General features: G+C 38.7%; 3 protein-coding genes across 6 annotated transcripts; 2 read left to right on the plus strand and 1 right to left on the minus strand.

Annotated features, from left to right (window-relative positions):
- Positions 1–3137: 3137 nt before the first annotated feature.
- On the plus strand, positions 3138–6340 carry LOC122030375 (NADH dehydrogenase [ubiquinone] 1 alpha subcomplex subunit 1-like). Its single transcript, XM_042589584.1, has 3 exons — positions 3138–3333; positions 3420–3509; positions 6113–6340. Exons 1-2 carry the CDS (start codon positions 3223–3225, stop codon positions 3507–3509), a joined length of 201 nt encoding a protein of 66 aa, XP_042445518.1. The 5' UTR covers positions 3138–3222; the 3' UTR covers positions 6113–6340.
- A 386-nt stretch (positions 6341–6726) lies between these two features.
- On the minus strand, positions 6727–8182 carry LOC122009659. The gene is made up of 3 exons (XM_042565915.1): positions 8038–8182; positions 7318–7482; positions 6727–7241 (listed from the first exon to the last, which is right to left on the minus strand). The coding sequence occupies exons 2-3, from the start codon at positions 7468–7470 to the stop codon at positions 6867–6869; spliced, it is 528 nt and encodes a 175-aa protein (XP_042421849.1). The 5' UTR covers positions 7471–7482; positions 8038–8182; the 3' UTR covers positions 6727–6866.
- A 1529-nt stretch (positions 8183–9711) lies between these two features.
- On the plus strand, positions 9712–18218 carry LOC122030393. 4 transcript variants are annotated; one of them, XR_006125411.1, is made up of 6 exons: positions 9712–10043; positions 10188–10381; positions 11203–11524; positions 11849–11941; positions 13602–13688; positions 17564–17615. XR_006125411.1 is itself a non-coding variant. In XM_042589601.1 (5 exons), the coding sequence occupies exons 1-5, from the start codon at positions 9942–9944 to the stop codon at positions 17597–17599; spliced, it is 741 nt and encodes a 246-aa protein (XP_042445535.1). In that variant the 5' UTR covers positions 9713–9941; the 3' UTR covers positions 17600–18218. The 4 variants fall into 4 exon arrangements, 1 of the variants encoding a protein (XP_042445535.1); XR_006125412.1 differs by having other exon boundaries at positions 13607–13688; positions 17564–17614; XR_006125413.1 differs by lacking the exon at positions 11849–11941 and having other exon boundaries at positions 9713–10043; positions 13607–13688; positions 17564–18218.
- Positions 18219–18324: the final 106 nt, after the last annotated feature.

An 18324-nucleotide genomic window follows, 5' to 3' on the forward strand; every position in this document is an offset into this window, starting at 1 on the left:
TTACTTATTTCATTGTACGCACTGCTTCTCTCCGAGGTTTTCGGAAAAAAGAGTTTTAGTGAATTGCTCAACAGTGTGATCAAGGATCGCGGGTCTTAGAATAGGAGTCAACGTAGGTTCCGAACTAAGTAACCACTCGAGTCTTTTGTATTATTTTCTACTGCCGCTTTGTTATTTGTTTTACGAGTTGTTATGAAAAGAAAAGAGTTTTTAAAAGAGCGATATTCACCCCCCCCCCCTCTCTCTATCACACTCTTTCGATCCTATAATGGAGAGTGGCCATGTTATCGAATTTGATCAGATAGTCCTCGGGGTACTCTCTGATCATTAATGGCTCATAGTGTCGCGGCAATTGATTATCCAAGATCTCCTTAGAGAACTGTCTATTTATCCTTTTGGGGGAATCATCGAGCCTAAGTCCTTTTCCCTTTCACTCATCCCGAACGGATGCATCATCCGTGGAGGATCCTTGTGCCCTCTCCGCTCGGCCTTATTCCTCCGAAGGGATGCAGAACAACGCTCAGTGATAAGGGATCGATGTATTCGATGCGTCTCCAAATGTGCCATTCGACCTATTGTTTGGCTTGCGGATGGCAGGATTTTCCTCTCAACCTTTATGATCTGCTTGTTGTCCTATCGCCAACACCGCGGGCTCATTCGCTCGCCAATCGGCCTTTGCCTACTACTGCTCCAACATCTTTGTCGCTCATGCTTGTATTAGCATTTCCAGTTCTTCTGGTGTTAACGTCACTTTGGTGAGTCATCTAGCGTCCTCCATCATTGTGTTTTAGCTACAGGTAGTTTTCCTACAAACGGCCCCAAATATGATCATGTCTGAAAATGAAGATGATGGTGAGCTAGGGATATGGCTGGAAAGTTGACGAGGTGAGGACTCCAAGTATACCTGCAGCACAAGAGGTATTAGTGCCAAGCTAGGAAGGGGTTCTTGGCGATGACCTTCTGATGCTCAAGTCAGTTTTCGGTGAGTAGAAAAATGGAGAACTATAGCAAAAGTGTATAGAAAATGAAGTTGTGCATACCTCCGCCTGTAGATAGGAACCCCTTTTATAGCGTCACTGTGATGTTCATGCATGCATCTCAAAGTGTAGGTATGTTTTCCTAGGCATTCTAGGAAAAGACAAGTTAAAAAAATGTCTCTGACACCATTCCTTAAACAACCATGCAACTCTTTGATATGATAGTCTGAAAGTTTCTAAAGTACGATTTGTCTACTAAACATGCTTTGCTGTCAGTGGCACAAACTCCCAAAAGGATACGATAAGATAGTTAGAAGATCCACACGAGGCTGACCGATCACCGCTCGGCCGGGTAGTCCCCGTCCGGACATACTGAGCAAAGCTATTGTCTTTCTTTCCATTCGGCTGCATTGTTGACGAAGGCTGCCTTGTGTTCGATCGGTCATGCTTCCTGCTCGAATGAAGTGACTCAAGAGGGTTGATGTTTGTCTATTATCCTCAGGCGCATGCTTTTAGAGAGCGACCGTTCGGACATGCTTCATCACAGCCGGATGGGCACGACCGACCAAATAGTTAATATCGCCGCTTGGCTCAATTAGTTTGCTTTAGAATTAGAAGCATAGGCTTTTGACTATCCTGACTTTGACCTCCACATCGACCGCTTTTCTTCTACTTTGGTCCATTGGTGGGGCCCCTCTTCATCACCGCATCAAACGTGTATAACATGAAGTTTGACTAAACTAGACTTTATTTTTGACCCCATCTCTAGATACAATCTCCTAATCATTGAAGTCATTGTTGCCACCAATTGTCCGAAGTACTCCATTGTGATCGACACCCTAAATGCCAAAAATAAGTCTTTATTATTATTATTATTAGTAAAAATACTTTTAACCCTCTTTATTTTCTATCACATAGCATGTTGCCTCCCTATATTTCAAAAATAATATTTAACCCTCTTTGACCAAAGTCAAATGTGAAAAAAATTGTAAAAAATTGTAAAAGATAATTATGTCCTTATCTTTTTGATATTTTTTTTTTTTGATAATCTTAAGATGAAGTATTAAATTTATTGATTTCCGTCTATTTCTCTTTCCTCTGTTGATATCTAAACTAATTTTAGACCATTCAAGGCCTTAATTGATATTTTCAATATGTGCATAACTATTGATTTACTAATTAAAATCAATAAATTGTATATAACTTTCAATAATATATAAAGATTAATACTTAATTATACGAATAAAATAAAATTATGTAGTTTAAAATATATATTTTATCATCCCGGCTACGCTGCTTTTGAATACAATGTATAATAATTATTTTCTTCATTTACTCCTAAATTTAATATTTTAGATTCGTCCCTGTCTACGATTATATAAGATTCCACAAAAAAAAAGTGAATATATAATTTTCTTTTCTTATGCGAAGTTAAATGTTTTTCATATTCTTCAAGCTCGTTTACTTTCTCATTTGTGCACGCGAGCCTCATATCTTAGTTTATCACTGACTTGACCGTTAAAGAAGGTAAAACCAACAATACCAACCCTCAGTTGACAAGCTTTGCTTTGTAGAACATTTAGAACGGGCGCATCAACAAATCGACATCAATCACAAATTCGAACAACTGATGAAGGGCACCATCACTGGATGTTTCTGTATTTTTTTTTATCATTTTATGTATATTTTTCTCCTTATTTACACTATCAATTAAACTAATCAATAATCAAAGAGCCGACTCTAAAAATATACGTAATCACATTTGACTGGTCAAAGGGGGTTAAATGTTATTTTTTAAATTCAATGGAGCAAAATACTATTTGATAGAAAATAAAAAAAGGTTAAAGGTATTTTTTCCTTATTATTATTTTATTATTTTTAATAGTTGATTTCAAGTATTTAATTTATATCGATTAATTCTATGAATGATTAACTTGACCTTATAAAAAAATTTTATCATCCATCAAATAAATCGAAAAGGGCTAATAATAGATAATCCATCCCGCATTGTTATGTTGACGGGGGATACATCCATCCTTGTTTTGTGGGGTAGAAGTAGTATACAAACAAGAGCAAACACAGTTAATCACAATAGGCCTACAATTCCGGCCCATCTAAATCTGGGCTGGATCCATTGCCGATAGAATTAAAAGGGTGCCAGGCGCTGGACAAACGGGCAGCTCTGCGTTGCTCTTCGTTAGGGTTCGGTCGGAAATTTCTGGGATCCTCAGTTCGTTGCCTTGCAATGGCCAAATTATTTTGGTTGGAGGCCATCCTTCCGCTGGGAATCATCGGCGTGATGCTCTGCGTGATGGGAAACGGGCAGTACTACATCCACAAGGCCGTCCATGGGAGGGTGAGATCTCGGGGGGTTTTTTTTTTCATTCTACTTTTGTGTTGGTCTGGTAGATGAGGTTGTTTCTCTCGCCGATCGAGTTGCAGCCGAAGCATGTCGGTAACGACGGTTGGGATGTGGCGATGGAGAGGAGGGACAAGAAGATCATGGAACAGCACAGCAACGCTGCAAATTAGGTGTGTGTTTTGTTTATCATAATTCTAATTTGATCTGTCAAGGTAGTTCGATTTTGTGTAATGGAATTTGGACGGTTGTAGCTATCCTAATTCCAGATCCGTTAATATGCTTCATACGTTAGTAGTAGTACTCAACTAGGATTTACCCTTGCGATAAGGGATTTGATTGGTTGCAGACACAATGGTGAACTATAAAAGTTTGAAAAAGTTGGATTTGGATTCAGGAGGAAAATTGGAACTATATTCAAAAGCAAATTTTACGCAAATGACTCAGTGTCTATTAGTACTATCTAGTAAGTACTAACTAACAAAACAAGGTCTAGTGTTGTCTGAATATTGGTGGGATGAATCTTCTGTTACTTGGACTCAAGTACATAGTATCCGAGTACAAGTATGGATGTAGGTGTATGAATAATGTTTCTAATTTTTTAATGGTTGGTCAATGAAGGTGTCTATGTCTGATTCAAGAGTGTTAGCCACAAGAGGGATTAGGGGTGCATGAAGAATGAGAGGATGGAATTTATTTCCTTAACTTATTCTGATTATCAAATATGTAACCAGTTATGAGAATTGTTGGACAACATCTTAGATGTTTTAGTCGTTACCTTGAAAATTTCTAGATCTTGTTTGAGAGGATGTTAATCTTTCATCTCTGAATTGTTTTTTTTAACCTCTGTTGTGTTTTCCTGTTTGTGCAATAACCAAGAAGTTAAATAAAAAAAAAACTAGGTCTAATACCTCTAGCAAGTTGCATCGGAGTTGAATCAAGTTATCTCGTTTTGAATAAGAGATTCCATATTCACTTTTTCTATTCCTTTCTCTGAATGTGCCAAAAAAAGAAGGAAAAAAACTCTGTTCCAGATGTTTCATTACATCTTAGATCTTTCTGCAGCTTATTATTTTAATTTTGAAAGATTAACTATAAAGATAGTCAGCTTGAGTGTGTAGCTTCATCATCTTTGTGTATTTGGCAGCATCATTCTGATGATTGTATTAAGTTCAGTAAAAGTTTGGTTTTATCCTTAATATAGCTGCTACAAACATATAAGAGAAACACATGCTCAATGTTTTCTAATGGATGTGGGATTAGCATTAATGTCAATGTCAGATAATGGGTAGAAATGAAGCGAAATAACTACTGCATTGCTCAACTCGTCCAAGATGCTCAGTTTATTCAGCTCACTCAATTCGCTTAGTTTGGTTGGTTTATTAGGCTCGCTTAACCCACCTGATTCGCGCTCGACTTGTTTGAACTACCTAACCGGATTGCCAATCCACTTTGACCACTCTACAAGATGGACCTGACCAGATTAGCCTGATACCAAACCCAGTCAGCCTGTCTAGTCCACTGAGAGCGCTTAACCCACTGGACACCCTCAACAGTTCAACATTAGGGCTTGATGATGACGTTTAATGCTTGCAATTCCAACTCTTGTGAGGTTAACTAGCGTGTTGGAATCAAATGGGTATTATTTTGCTAGGAGTTATGGACAAGTATGGTTTTGTAAGGAGTCATAGGGTACATATTTTGATGAGAATGAGAATTAGTTTATGCTCAATCTGTATGGAATCAAAATGGATGGGTTGGCGCGATATCTCATCCTTTCACCTTTTCATTTTTCTTATTATCTGTGTCAACGGTAGGAAGCGTGAAATTTTTTAAAGTTTTCTATCCAAGTAAAAAAGGCTCTTAGATTCATACATCCACCCTTAGGTCCTCTATACCTTTTGTGAAGCAAAAGAAATGGAACTGGGTGGGCTTTTGTTTCCATTATCCATTATTACTTTGACGGTGGAAAGGAAAAAAAAAAAGAAGGGAAAAAGATAAGAAGATTAGAAAATTTCTTGGATTCCCCGTCTTCCTTAATCATCTCATTCAAATGCTCAATCGCTGGCAACAACCATCAAAATGCTTGACCACAATTAACCTATTCATTTGCATGAATGGAATGCTCGATCAGTCTCCTGTGTTTAATGACGCTGTTGCCAATGTTATCACTGAGCCACTCAAGACTTGACATCGATGCTAACCAAATTGATGACGCCATCGATGGTGTTATGCTAAGCCTCCTACACTATACGAACACCAGTCAAATTTATGGATGTTACTGCCAATGCTGTCGTAGAGCCTCCTAGATAATGATGTCAGCCAAATTGATTCATGGTGTTAGGAGCCTTTTGGCGAGGTTGGCGAGTGAGTACTGAATGTCAATTGGGCCTCGATGTAACCAAGCCTCATATATTGTGAGAGGAGAGAAGGGTTGGGTTGTGGGGATGCGTCATCTAGGTTATGAGCCAAGAGGAGATAAAAGCTAATTGAAAAGAGGGGAGAAAAAAAAAGACATTTCCCCTGGCTTTCTGCAGAAAGAATTTGTTTCCCCTCACTTTTGGGTGGAAATTTTTAGGCCAGAAGGGGTTTCCATGGAAATGAGTTCGAAACCGTTCCTTCCGTATAAGGAACATAAATCTGTCTCATTCTCAACCGAACTCATTTCTTTCTGCCTGATCTTTGTATGCATTCTTTAGTTGAATTTGTGCTTAAGTTCTGTATTGGGAGCTACCCCCCTTTTTTTTACTGACTGCTTCGAGTTTCTTGATTGCAGGAAGCGATCTCACACAAGATGACCATCTAATTTGCATAATAATCTTTTGTACTTCAATTCCTTTCTTGCTCTTTGCTTCTGCTTATAATATGGGTACTAAGAGCCCTTGTCAATAATAAGGATATAGCTTAGCTAAACCATTACATGACTTTCTGCTTGCTTGTTGCATGTAAAACTTCAGAATTTGATGGTCATGTGGAATTTATATTTCTTCTATTGTTCAAGTCAGATTTATTAGCATTGTGAATTCAGTAGAGGAGTTGGTAAGGAACAAATAGTTATTCAGTCAAATAAATGCATTCTTTTGGTTCGCGGTAGCAATTTTAATTCATTAGAGAATATTGTAAAATATCGAGAGAAAATAATATCACGAAGGAAATATCTATGGAACGAAACATCCAAGAATGCAATAAGTATTCATGTCAATCAAATGTATTGTTTGATCCCCTGTTTAAAAAATATACTTAAATATAGACATCCCGATATAAGCAATCATGGGATTTTAAATCAATTTTAGAGTGAAATTAGTGACTTCTCTTAATTGATGATGCGGTTTAGTAAGATTGGTAGTTTGAGTTCTTTTACACATCTAAATGAAGTACATGATCTGGTTCCACATAATTGCTGCTGTTATATAAATATTTAGAATAAAGGATAAAACAAAGTACAGAGGAGAGGAATGAACAAAATCAACCTGCGTGGCTGCCTGCACAAGCAGGAACACAAGGTTCGGAACTAACTACTTGAGCAGGCGCTATTGCGAGATGGGATGCCACTGAATTGAACCATCAACAGCAGAAGATGGACCGAAATTTGTGTGTGCAATACGGCCGAGTGAGGCAGAGGGTGATGAGCTTCCTGGTGCTAGTTTAGTTACCTGGGAACTCGAAAGGTCGTGGGAAGGTACTTCATAATCTGCTTGTGATGGAGAAAAGGTCAATTTATCAACAAGGTCTGAGTAGTCGTCTTCTTCTTCTTCGTTGCTATCATCCAAGTAGAGGATACCCTGGTTAGTGAGTTGATGGTATTCCACCATCTCCCTGAGGAACATGTTCTCCCGTGCGGTAATGTCGTTCTCATTTGCTAGCTTAGATTTCTCAGCCAATAATGCCTCCAACTGGAGTCGAATCTGCATTGCCACACATTCAACTCCAAGAAAGTTTAGGGCTTGTTGGACAAATCAATGCAGCAAAAGAGCAACGAACCAGGTCTTCGTCGGCTGGGGCGTCTCCTTTCTGACAACTTTCCCTCAAGGTCTGGTTCTCCTCGTCAAGCTTAGCGCATCTTTCCTTTGCGAAAGCTAATTCTTCCTTGACAGTCTTTAGTTCTAGCAGAAGAATCTTGGCCTTAGCAGTCATTGCATTGGCAACCTACAAGAATGAAGAAGAGTCTGCTCTTCATATAAAATATGAAATCTCCAAATAAACAATTGCTCAAGTTCTCTGATCCAATCTTATCAAAGTAGATGCCACATTCAAAAATGATGAAAAGGAAGACATCGACCAACACAATAATATTGTGGTAGTAAAAGGTGAAATCTATCATTCCAATGGTCCCACATGGTCGGTCTCATGGTCATCCGTGAGAAGATAAATTGAGAAGTTATAGTTGATCAGTGCAGGAGGATTTTTTTCTTGATTTTATCAAAATTCGACCCTTTCCTATGATAGTAACTATGTCTCGTACTAGTCAGCTCAATCCTGCCCCAGGACCATTTAGGTAAAAACATTATGATCCATCTCAAAGAGTGGAGATTTCAAACAAATGTCTTAATTTTAGCAGAGGTACTTTGAGATGAGATGCTTGACCATATGCTTTGTTGTGCACAGTCAGTGGCTCCAAACCAGTGTTATATGAGATGAGTATACTAGTTAGCGAGAGTAAAATTGTTATGTTATGCAAACCAAGCGATACACAGTTGTCACCTTACGTCGCGAGAAGCCTTCAGTTGGACCTCGTAGCCAGCCGGATTGTGGGAGAGATTGGTCGGGACCTTTGTTTTTGTATATTGACTCGATACATCAAGGGTTCCAGGTTTCCCTTTTACTTGCAGCTCCCTTGTTTCTTGGATTGTATCGTAACCCTAGCAAATTATAGGAGGTTAAAGCAAGACCATTAGGAATTCGATGTTTGATTAACATCCGATTAGCAGTCATTTAATGTCATGAAACCGAAGAACATAATTAGATAGTTCAATTAATACACATACTATTAAGATGTGCTAGAACTTAGACTGCCAAATGTAATACCAATATTGAACTGGTTAAGCAAAAGCTGAATTCATTAGCGCAAAACACATATTGTTCACGTTATTTTGTTGTTCATTTGCATCTAATCAATCGATAAACTAGTGCCTAATTGCATGCATTGTTGAAGCATACTTCGTCGCTTCAAATAGCATGGATCCATGATGATGAAGTTGTTCGTGTAGATTAAGGTAAGAAAAATCTCTCGATCTGCCTGATTGAAGGTCCAGCCCTAAGCATTTCCTCTAGATTCTAATTTTTTAAAGAAATTCACCATCAGAGATCGAAAGTTATTCATAAGATCAAACGGGTTCTCAGAGTTTTCCAGCAAAAAGGGCGAAAAAACGAAAACACGTCATTGAAAAAAAAAAAGGAAGAGGAAAAATCGAATCGATCGTCTAAGAAACACATTGCGATCAGGTAAATGGATCAGAGCAACAAAAGCAATCCTAAATCGCCGAAAAGCACAGAGCGAGAACAGATTGGGAGAAAGAAAGATCGGGGCGGACGAACCAGTGAATGTCTCTGGCGAGCGAGCCCGCTCTGGACAACTGCATAGGAAGAGGAGGCGGCGGGGGTCGGCTGCGATTCCCCGGGGAACGGACGGAAATCGTCGGAGGTACTCGACCACGGCACGCTATTTCTTCGCCGGCTAGCCATCGCCTCACTGCGAGCGCGAACCGAAGGGGGAATCCTTGTATTTGGTTCTTCGTCCATGCGATGCGGGTGACCGCCCGCATAAATGCATCTACGACCCAAATTGGCCGCGGGCCCCGGTTATTTCTCCCGTACGTACCCCGGTTCGTTTCTGCGTACGTGAAGACGTCGGTCGGGTCGTGAGACCGTTGCCATCCTATGGCGGTTAGTTTGCATTTTGATAGGAAAAAGAAGTGGAAAAAAAAAGAGGATCGAATGAAGAGCACCTCACCCGCAAATGCGTGAAGCTCCTTATATAACCGTTCGATCCCAATTTTTTAAATCCGAGCCGTTTTCATTTTAACGGTCAAGATTAATGCCATATTGGGAAAATTGCACTGGTTTTAAGTTAAAAAAAGATTGCAATTGAATAATTATGGCAAAAAGAAAGTATTTTTTTGATGATAAATTAAAAATATCTGACTTAATTATTTTAAGTTAAATTGGAATAAATTGAACCCCAATTTTAACTAAATATATCCACTCAATAAAAGATTTATAATATTGAAATACAGTATGCTTGTAGTTTGCTTCTTGCCCCCCAATAATATTTTATTTACGTTTTTTGTGAATCTGGATAGTGATTATTGGATTTGTCGAATGAAGCAAATTAGAGGTTAGATTGAATTAAATAGTTAGTTGCGGGGGGGAAATTGCTAGTTTTAAGAGTTTTGATCTTTTTGTTTCCGGAAGTCGATGACTTATGATTCCGATCCATCGAGCGTTCGATTCCACCAACGAACCAAAAGGAATTTAAGAGAAGAGAAGAGAAGAGAGGAGAGGAGAGCCGATTCGCTCAATTTTCTGGAAGAATTGTTCATTTCAGCTGCTTCTTCGGTGTTAGATCCGATCCTTGAAACCTCGCGTTCCCGAGAAGTTCCTCTTTTATGATGCGCTGGTCTTCTCCGTACCTCGGATCAAGAATTCGATCCTGGCTTCGCGACTACGACTGCCTGCAATTCGTCGCTGTTGTTCTCATCTACATCCAGGTAAGCCATCTTGCTACCCGCCGTCGTTTTTGTGGTCGTTTTTTTGAGGTAGGACTTGATTAGGTTAATATGCAAGGGGGTCTTTTCAGAATGGGGTTGGAACGGATGATGTGAGACGTTCTAATGTACATGTTGCAATACTAGATCGGTTGCGCTCTGGTGGGATCGCTTGGCGCATTGTTCAATGGCGTTTTGCTGATCAATCTGGTGGTGGCCCTCTTTGCGCTCGTTGCAATTGAGAGCAGTAGCCAGAGCCTGGGAAGGACTTATGCTGTGCTTCTCTTCTTCTCTATTGTTCTTGACATTGCCTGGTTCATGTTTTTCTCGCACACTATATGGTGAGATCCTGATGAATCTTTTTAGCAGTCATGCTTGTAGGTGGTAATAGCAGTCTGCAATAGGTGTGTTAAATGTGAAATTAGATGAAGATTGCACTATTCGTTGAGTACAGAGAAGATGCATTCAACTATCTGTTGCATGGCTGAGTTGCATCTAGTGTAACTTTAGTCTTCTTCGGAGGCTAACTGTTGAAGTGGAATGTTAAATGGAATATAGAAAATACAAATGGGGTTCACAACGTAAGAAGGCATCTTCACTGTTAAATCTTGAAAGTGAGCAATATACAGGGAGAGGATCAAGTAAGGTTGATAAAAAGTAAGTGACTATTTTTGATGTAACTGCTTCTTAAGGGCTTCTGTCTACAAGAGGAAGACCTAAATAGCTAGGATAAAACCAAGAAGCCAAATTGTCTTGAAAGGACCGTAAGCCACTTAGTGACTTGAATTTAATTATGTTTCTTATAATTCTTGATCAGTTGTCCATTCAATTGATTAGCAAGTGAGATGGAGTGAGTTGAATGTACATATGACACCATGTGATGGCACACCATGAGATTTGCAACTCAAGGTAGCATGATGACAAAACCAAGTATCTCCTATCATTCTTATTGCTTATACTGCATGAATTCATTTTGAACTATATATTGTCATTCTTGGTTGTTGCCATTTCAACTATCTTGCATGATTACATATGGGTTATTGATTGACCTCCAAATTTATTTGTTCTAAATTTATTTGCCTGAAGCTTTTATTACCCACATGCTTTATACATTATGTTATGGGCATTCACTATTTCTTTTGTGCATTGTTACATTCTATAGGAACTTCAATCCCGATCAGAAGTTTGGGCCAGTATTTGTCTTCTCAATCAAACTTGCATTGTTGATGGAAATCATTGGCTTTTCAGTGAGGTTTTTGTCCTCATTTTTATGGGTTCAAATGTACAGATTGGGGGTTTCAACAATGGACAATACGACATACTGTGCAGATTATAATGTTAGAGATAGCTTTGTGAACCCTCCAACAAATGAAGTAGCTAGGCAGACCTCCAATTCTGATGAGATTTTGGGAGGTTCTGTTTATGATCCATCCTATTATTCCTCCCTCTTTGAAGATATTCAAGAGACACAACACATGACTGAGGTATTATCTGCACCTGTGTCAACTTGAAACCTGTCATGTGTTAAATTTTCAGTAAGCAGCCTAGTTTTCTCATGTTGTTCCTCTTCTAGAATTCTTTTTTATGTCATTATTGGCCTTTATTACATCAGAGTTTGTGCCTCATACCTTCTGGTCTCTATTATAACTTTTATAAGATAACAGTGAGGTGTTATGGCATTTTGTGGTCTTATACCTTCCTAGTTGAACTACAAATGAAATTAAACATGCACTAGCAAATAATTTGCATTAACGATAGTGCATGTAAGTGTTTGTCTGGATATTTTTATGGTATTGTTTGGTATGCAGGAGCTTGTCCATATAGTTGAAAGGTGAATTATGTGCAAGTAAAATATTTCCTAAAGGACTTGAGTGATGATTATTCAATCGAAATATTCAAGTGTAAGTCATACTGGGTGACTTATCAAGAGTGTTTGATTCTAATTTCAATTTATTTATGTGAATGAAGCATGTTATTTAATGATAGATATGTGCCAAATTTTTTAATTCTCAATTAGTTGCTTCAATACACCACCTAAGCATTATCGATATAATATGTAGAAATTAGAATATGCATCCAATTCTCAATGACACTTTAGATAAGCATGCAATGAAAAAATTAGAAATTATAGAAACATGAACGTTAACATGTTTAGGTAGACTCTTTTACCTAGATGAACCCTATCTAGATGAACCCCTTTATATAAGTTTTGTTCCACGAACAACTTAGAACATTTGCCAATTAATTTGTTTATATAATTATTGAAAGAAAATTCAGCAATTGGGAAATTGGACTCCTAAATCATTAGTTTTTTGTACCTAATTAACACCTAAGCAACTTCATTTTCCTTGTATGTCAGTCTTTCAATAGGTCGTGCTTCAACTTTGTTATCTTCACTTCCCTCTACTACACATTCATCACCTTAGGTTGAGAGCGTAGTTAATGCTAAGATGGCGCTAACTCCCCTTTGAAGCACTCAATGATACTCCATTGGAAAAGAAATATTTATAGATTATATTTAGATCACAAAAGATGATCTTTATCAGATAATACTAGAAATATTCTTTTAGATCCAACAGCAAATGTCAATGATCCATTTTGCACTTATGCTTGACATGGAAAGCTTGATCAAGATTTCCTAGTCTTCTAGAGTATACATAGTGGAGTTCTTCTGATTGGAGAGAAACTTTTAGGAATTAGTGTTTCCTTCTAAAATTAGGTTTAAGTTGATAGATTTGATTTTTTTTTTTTTTTATTACTCATAGAAAATTAGGAACTTCTGTCCATGTTTGATCGAGCTATTTTAGGGATAGACTAACTATTACCGTGTTTAAGGGAAATTGGTCATGGTTAGGACCTTTAAAAGAACCCCTGTATCTCTTGTTATTTCCTCTTTCTACTTAATAAACTTTTGATATCCTCTTTGTAAGGCACTACATCACTTCTTACTTACAAATTGAGTGACAGTAAGCAAATATCATTTTTAAGTAACTGTCTACTATTATATAATGAGTGAGAACTTCTTGGAAATTTGGACGTCGAAAAAATTTTCACAATCATGGTGTGTATAGATTATGTGAATGAAATTCAACTGGTGTTCTCAACATATTTATGTAATTCGTTTCAAACATGAATTTACAAGTGACTTCACTTGGTATCTTACTTGCAACAATGCATTGCTACTTTCCACGATTTATCTTAGTTCTTACACATGGATAATTGTCTTGTATCTTTAAACTCTTGCTTAAATAAACTATAAATATTTAATTTTAATCATTTCATGGTTGACTTTATCACCATCTATACTATAATCATTTTATTTTTTACTTAGTTAGGATTTTAGTGATAGAAAAACTTATGGATTCTTGTTTTTCATATGTATTTTTTACTGTGCTCATTCTTTTGAATATATATAATACATGGTCTTTTTGTTATATCCCAACTTTCCTATCTTGTATAGTTGCATGTATAAATTGAATCAGTTTCAATGACTGATATTCCCACTGTATCTGTGACATGTGCAAAAGACATAAATTTTGGTTGTTTAATTTCTTTTGGCAGGGCAGGAAACAGATTCTTTACAATGGTAACTCATCTTTGGTAGTTGAATCTCCAAAACTCAAGTCATTTGTGAGTAAACTTTTTCAGGTTAGAGATGCAATTACTTTTGTTTCATTTTATGTTTGATTCCCAATATGTTTTTTCTTCCCTTTATAATACATTCATGCATATGAAATGTTGAAATGTAAGTACCTGAGTTGATGTTTCATTACTCATCAGCAAAATTGAGAAGCTTCTACAATCTCGTTTTTTTAGGCTTGGCACTGGAACTTAGCTCGAGTTAGCACTCCATGACTATTTTGCCTTTTAATTATTTTGTCAATCAGTTAGGTTGTAGCTATCGTTTTTATTGGTCTTCGGTCTTGTTAGTCTATTCTTATCCTGTTAGGAATCACTCAATGTGCTTTCTTGTATTTTAGGTTAACATAGTGTACTTTTGCAAACTTCAACTATTTACTTGAATGGCATAAAAATGATAAGCTGAAGAGGTTGACGAATGCAATTACTGAGAATGTCAAGACTTCATTACCATTCTGCCAATCCATCTTATTTGACAAATAAAACTAATCAAAGTTAAGCTATATTTTCGTTGCTATGGCTCTATGATGTTCTCTCCCATTTGATAATGTTCAGAAAACACTATAACTAAATATTTCGATTACATAGGAGTTTGTAAGCTGAAGTGAATTGACTGATGTGACTATTGAGAATAGCACAAGTTCGGTTTGTATTCTTTGTCTGCCCTATTTGCCAAATATAACATGAGAATTTATTTATTTATTGTCTACTCTGATGTCCATCTCCAACTGACTTATGTCAGTTATGATGTGGGCGAGCCTTCTTGATTATGCTAAAGAGGTTATCCTACAGGTAGTTTTACACGGTAGAGGAATTGGCTATAGGTAACTACTGCAGCTGCATTACAAATAAAGTCCAACTGTCAAAACACCTAATACAAGTTTGTAATTAAATTTGATTGTGCATCGCATTTCTAGACCGAAGATGAATTCAGACACCAGCCATACATTTAGATGTAACTCCTTTTTTTTCCCCCTTCTCTGATCATTGGCATCTCACATCTCCCATGATTTTTGGCGTCCAGGTATCATCTCTGACATCATTGGCCATCGTTTTCATTGTTCAGTTATCCATCTGTCATTTGCTGAAATTATTTGTAGCCCTAGATCCTAGTGCTTTCTTACTTCAACCAAACATAAGTTCATGTTCATTTAAGTGCCCCAGAGTCCCTGCAACTTATGTTCCACAATTCGCCAATTCCAGTCTTGCAAATTTTGTTAAATCAACAAGCTCTTTTGTGCCTGTTGTTTTTTTCCCCTTGAAATTTCATCAGTATTTTTATGCTTTAGAATTTAGGTTTCATGGAATAATTTTGCATGTTTTATCTCTACCTTTTCTTTTTGAAAATTTTGTTATTCTCTTCTTCTCCCTTATCATCATGGAACTCAATTATCATGTTTGTGCTTGTGCAACATTAAAATGAAATGACAAGACTCTGCCAGTGAGAACATGCTTGCCGCATTTCTGAAAATCTCAGCTTCAGCATCTTAGAATAAGGAAGATACCAGTATCACAAACAGTAGGAAACTTAGTTTGCATCTTTTGTCGTTTGGCAGCTTGGTCATCTTACTTTTGTTGCTCGGTAACATGACCATCTTACTTTTGAATTAGATGTGTTGCTGCCTGAGATCGACAGGTGAGCTGTCGCCTATGTAGACAAGATCGTTGAACGCCAATGAGAGCTGACCACCTGGAAAGATTGCCAAGCTAGAAAGAGAGAAAGAAATTGTAAAGAGAGTTAGAATGGAGGCTAGGGATGTCTTGGCTTGGTCTTTCTGACAGTCAAGTCAGTCTTCGATGGAGAGATGAGAAGATGAATAGTAGATGAGTGTATATAGTTTTATGTAGAAGATATACTTACCTTGGCTCACGAGAGCGGACTCCTTTTATAATATGGAGTGGGATGTCACATTTACAGTAAAGAAAGTGTCATGTTGTCATATCTAGGGTTATGTCAACTATGTCTTGTACTATAGAAGATCGTATGGGATCACACTATGTCAACCATGTTCCACGTGTCATGTCAGTTCTTGTATTGTACCACATGCTATTGAACAACTAAGTAATTAAGTCGGAGGGAGAAGCTTCGAGTCAGTGGAGCCGAATGGATGAAGATTGACGGTTCGGTCGATGGGACCGAATGATGAGGAGCTGAGCTGTAGAAGCTGGCCAAGTCGAGTTCCTGGTATAAGGATATGCTGAACTGAAGGAGTCGAGGAATCCAAGCTTGAGGAGTCAGAAAAAATTGAGTTGAATCCTTGGATGTCGTAGTTGAGCGTACTGCAGGAGTTGGCAAAGCTAAGCCCCGAATGCCAAAGTCGAGTAGACTAAACTTGGGGAGTCGAGGGTCATTGACTTCCACCTTTGCTTGGCCACCGTGGTGGAAAGCAGAAACTATCATATTTGGGGATCAAACATGTACGGGGATGACTGTCGAGGCAACAGATGAGGTTGCTCCGCTGAGGAAGGACAATAGCCTGGTGGCACTTCCGGGCTCTTGCTTGTCGAGGAACCTCCTAGATGCAGAAGGCCCTGTGGACGGTGACTATATCGGCGCCAGTCACGAGGGCGGAGACGATGATGGATCCAACAGAGGTGAGGAAAATGACGAGACCCGAGAGGAGGGAGAAAGGGTTGGTGACAAGTGAAACGACAAGGACAACAACGTTCACTGTGGCGTAATTGACGCGAAAGAGACCAAGTTCTTGTGGATGCGGGAGGTGGCTTCGGAGAAGAACTCCCGGCAAGAGAAGGATATGCTGAACTGAAGGAGTCGAGGAATCCAAGCTTGAGGAGTCAGAAAAAATTGAGTTGAATCCTTGGATGTCGTAGTTGAGCGTACTGCAGGAGTTGGCAAAGCTAAGCCCCGAATGCCAAAGTCGAGTAGACTAAACTTGGGGAGTCGAGGGTCATTGACTTCCACCTTTGCTTGGCCACCGTGGTGGAAAGCAGAAACTATCATATTTGGGGATCAAACATGTACGGGGATGACTGTCGAGGCAACAGATGAGGTTGCTCCGCTGAGGAAGGACAATAGCCTGGTGGCACTTCCGGGCTCTTGCTTGTCGAGGAACCTCCTAGATGCAGAAGGCCCTGTGGACGGTGACTATATCGGCGCCAGTCACGAGGGCGGAGACGATGATGGATCCAACAGAGGTGAGGAAAATGACGAGACCCGAGAGGAGGGAGAAAGGGTTGGTGACAAGTGAAACGACAAGGACAACAACGTTCACTGTGGCGTAATTGACGCGAAAGAGACCAAGTTCTTGTGGATGCGGGAGGTGGCTTCGGAGAAGAACTCCCGGCAAGAGAAGGTGGAGCAATCAGTGAGCTCGGACCAGGGGTGACGGACGGAGTTGTTGAGGCATGAAAGGAAGACACGAAAGGTAGGGGTGATGACTAGTTTGAATCCAACAAGAACTAGGGTGGATAGGGAAGGTGACAGAGGAGTTGCGGAGGAAGCCATCGACGAAGGGAAGGGGAAGGAAGAGGAGGGAAACCCTAAAAGGGGAGAAAAGGGAAAGCTACGGAAACCTAAAGGACTCCTTGTCCACGTGAAGCTCTCCTCATACTCCCCACATCAACATGTATTCTCCTGCTAGAAAATGTCCATAGCATGACCAGCTGATTCTGTCGAGGATTATATAGCTAAAAAATATGGCAATGCTTCTATTAATGATGGTTTTTTATTTTTTAGAAGGATCAGTTGAGTGTTCGTTATCCTATACCCATTTACAAACTGTAAAGATGCAATACCTACCAAATCAACCAGTAAATATCAACTTTCTTATCGTTTATATGAACCCCTTGTGGAGATAGTTTTTGGCCTTTTTTTTTTTTTTGTAATGGTAAAGTCTAAATATGGTTCCATTACTTCTGTGCAGGCTGATAGTGATTCAAGAAAACCACAATTACAATGATTGATAGTGTTTCCACAAGTTGCTTGTAATCTGGCTTTCATGTCATATTGCTTGACTACATTGTGCCCCCAAGCACCAATTTTGGCATGACGGTTTATCGTCATAGATGCAACCAGCTCTTTCAAATTCATTCGTACTGTTCTATGGATCCTTTCGGCACTTTCCTATTGATTTGTAACCCTTCCTTACTTCCAACTGTTCAACCTTGGAATCCTGTGCCAATGGCAAAAGAACATTCTTTACGTCCAGATGAGGTTTCTGAACATAAAGGTCAAACAGACACCATTGTCGGAAAAACATATCGAGGTGTTTGGAATCATTTTGAAGAAAGAAACCACCAGAAAGATAGAGATGCCTTGATGTCAGATTTTAGGTAAATCTGCGCTGTTGATTTATCATCGGTGTCTTCATTAGGGCTCTTGGGGCTTGGGAGTTGAGATCCAATTGTGGCATCCTATTAGGTGTTTCAATCTGATTTCTCTACTAGAATTTGTTCCTCTTTTCCTTGGTTTGGAAACATCAATGCTAATGTTTTCGATTTCTATTCCGGGGATTCATGACTTTGTAAAACCGTCAGAGTATTATTAAAGTTGTACTGCGATACAAATTAGAACCAAGTCGTAACATAATTTATTGTGTTATTTCTCATGAAAATGGCCCAAGAGTATGTCATGAACGTACACGTATGTTTTGATATTGTTATATATATTTAATGTATAAATGTT

The sequence above is a fragment of the Zingiber officinale genome, chromosome 1A (genome assembly GCF_018446385.1).
Source record: "Zingiber officinale cultivar Zhangliang chromosome 1A, Zo_v1.1, whole genome shotgun sequence".
Classification (NCBI taxonomy): Eukaryota; Viridiplantae; Streptophyta; class Magnoliopsida; order Zingiberales; family Zingiberaceae; genus Zingiber; species Zingiber officinale.

Coding starts and splice junctions, on each gene's coding strand:
- LOC122030375 (XM_042589584.1), top strand. CDS start 3,223: ATGGCCAAATTATTTTGGTTGGAGGCCATCCTTCCGCTGGGAATCATC. Junction 3,334..3,419: donor ACAAGGCCGTCCATGGGAGG/GTGAGATCTCGG, acceptor ATCGAGTTGCAG/CCGAAGCATGTCGGTAACGA.
- LOC122009659 (XM_042565915.1), bottom strand. CDS start 7,470: ATGACTGCTAAGGCCAAGATTCTTCTGCTAGAACTAAAGACTGTCAAG. Junction 7,242..7,317: donor CCCCAGCCGACGAAGACCTG/GTTCGTTGCTCT, acceptor GTGGCAATGCAG/ATTCGACTCCAGTTGGAGGC.
- LOC122030393 (XM_042589601.1), top strand. CDS start 9,942: ATGATGCGCTGGTCTTCTCCGTACCTCGGATCAAGAATTCGATCCTGG. Junction 10,044..10,187: donor TTGTTCTCATCTACATCCAG/GTAAGCCATCTT, acceptor TTGCAATACTAG/ATCGGTTGCGCTCTGGTGGG. Junction 10,382..11,202: donor TTTTTCTCGCACACTATATG/GTGAGATCCTGA, acceptor TACATTCTATAG/GAACTTCAATCCCGATCAGA.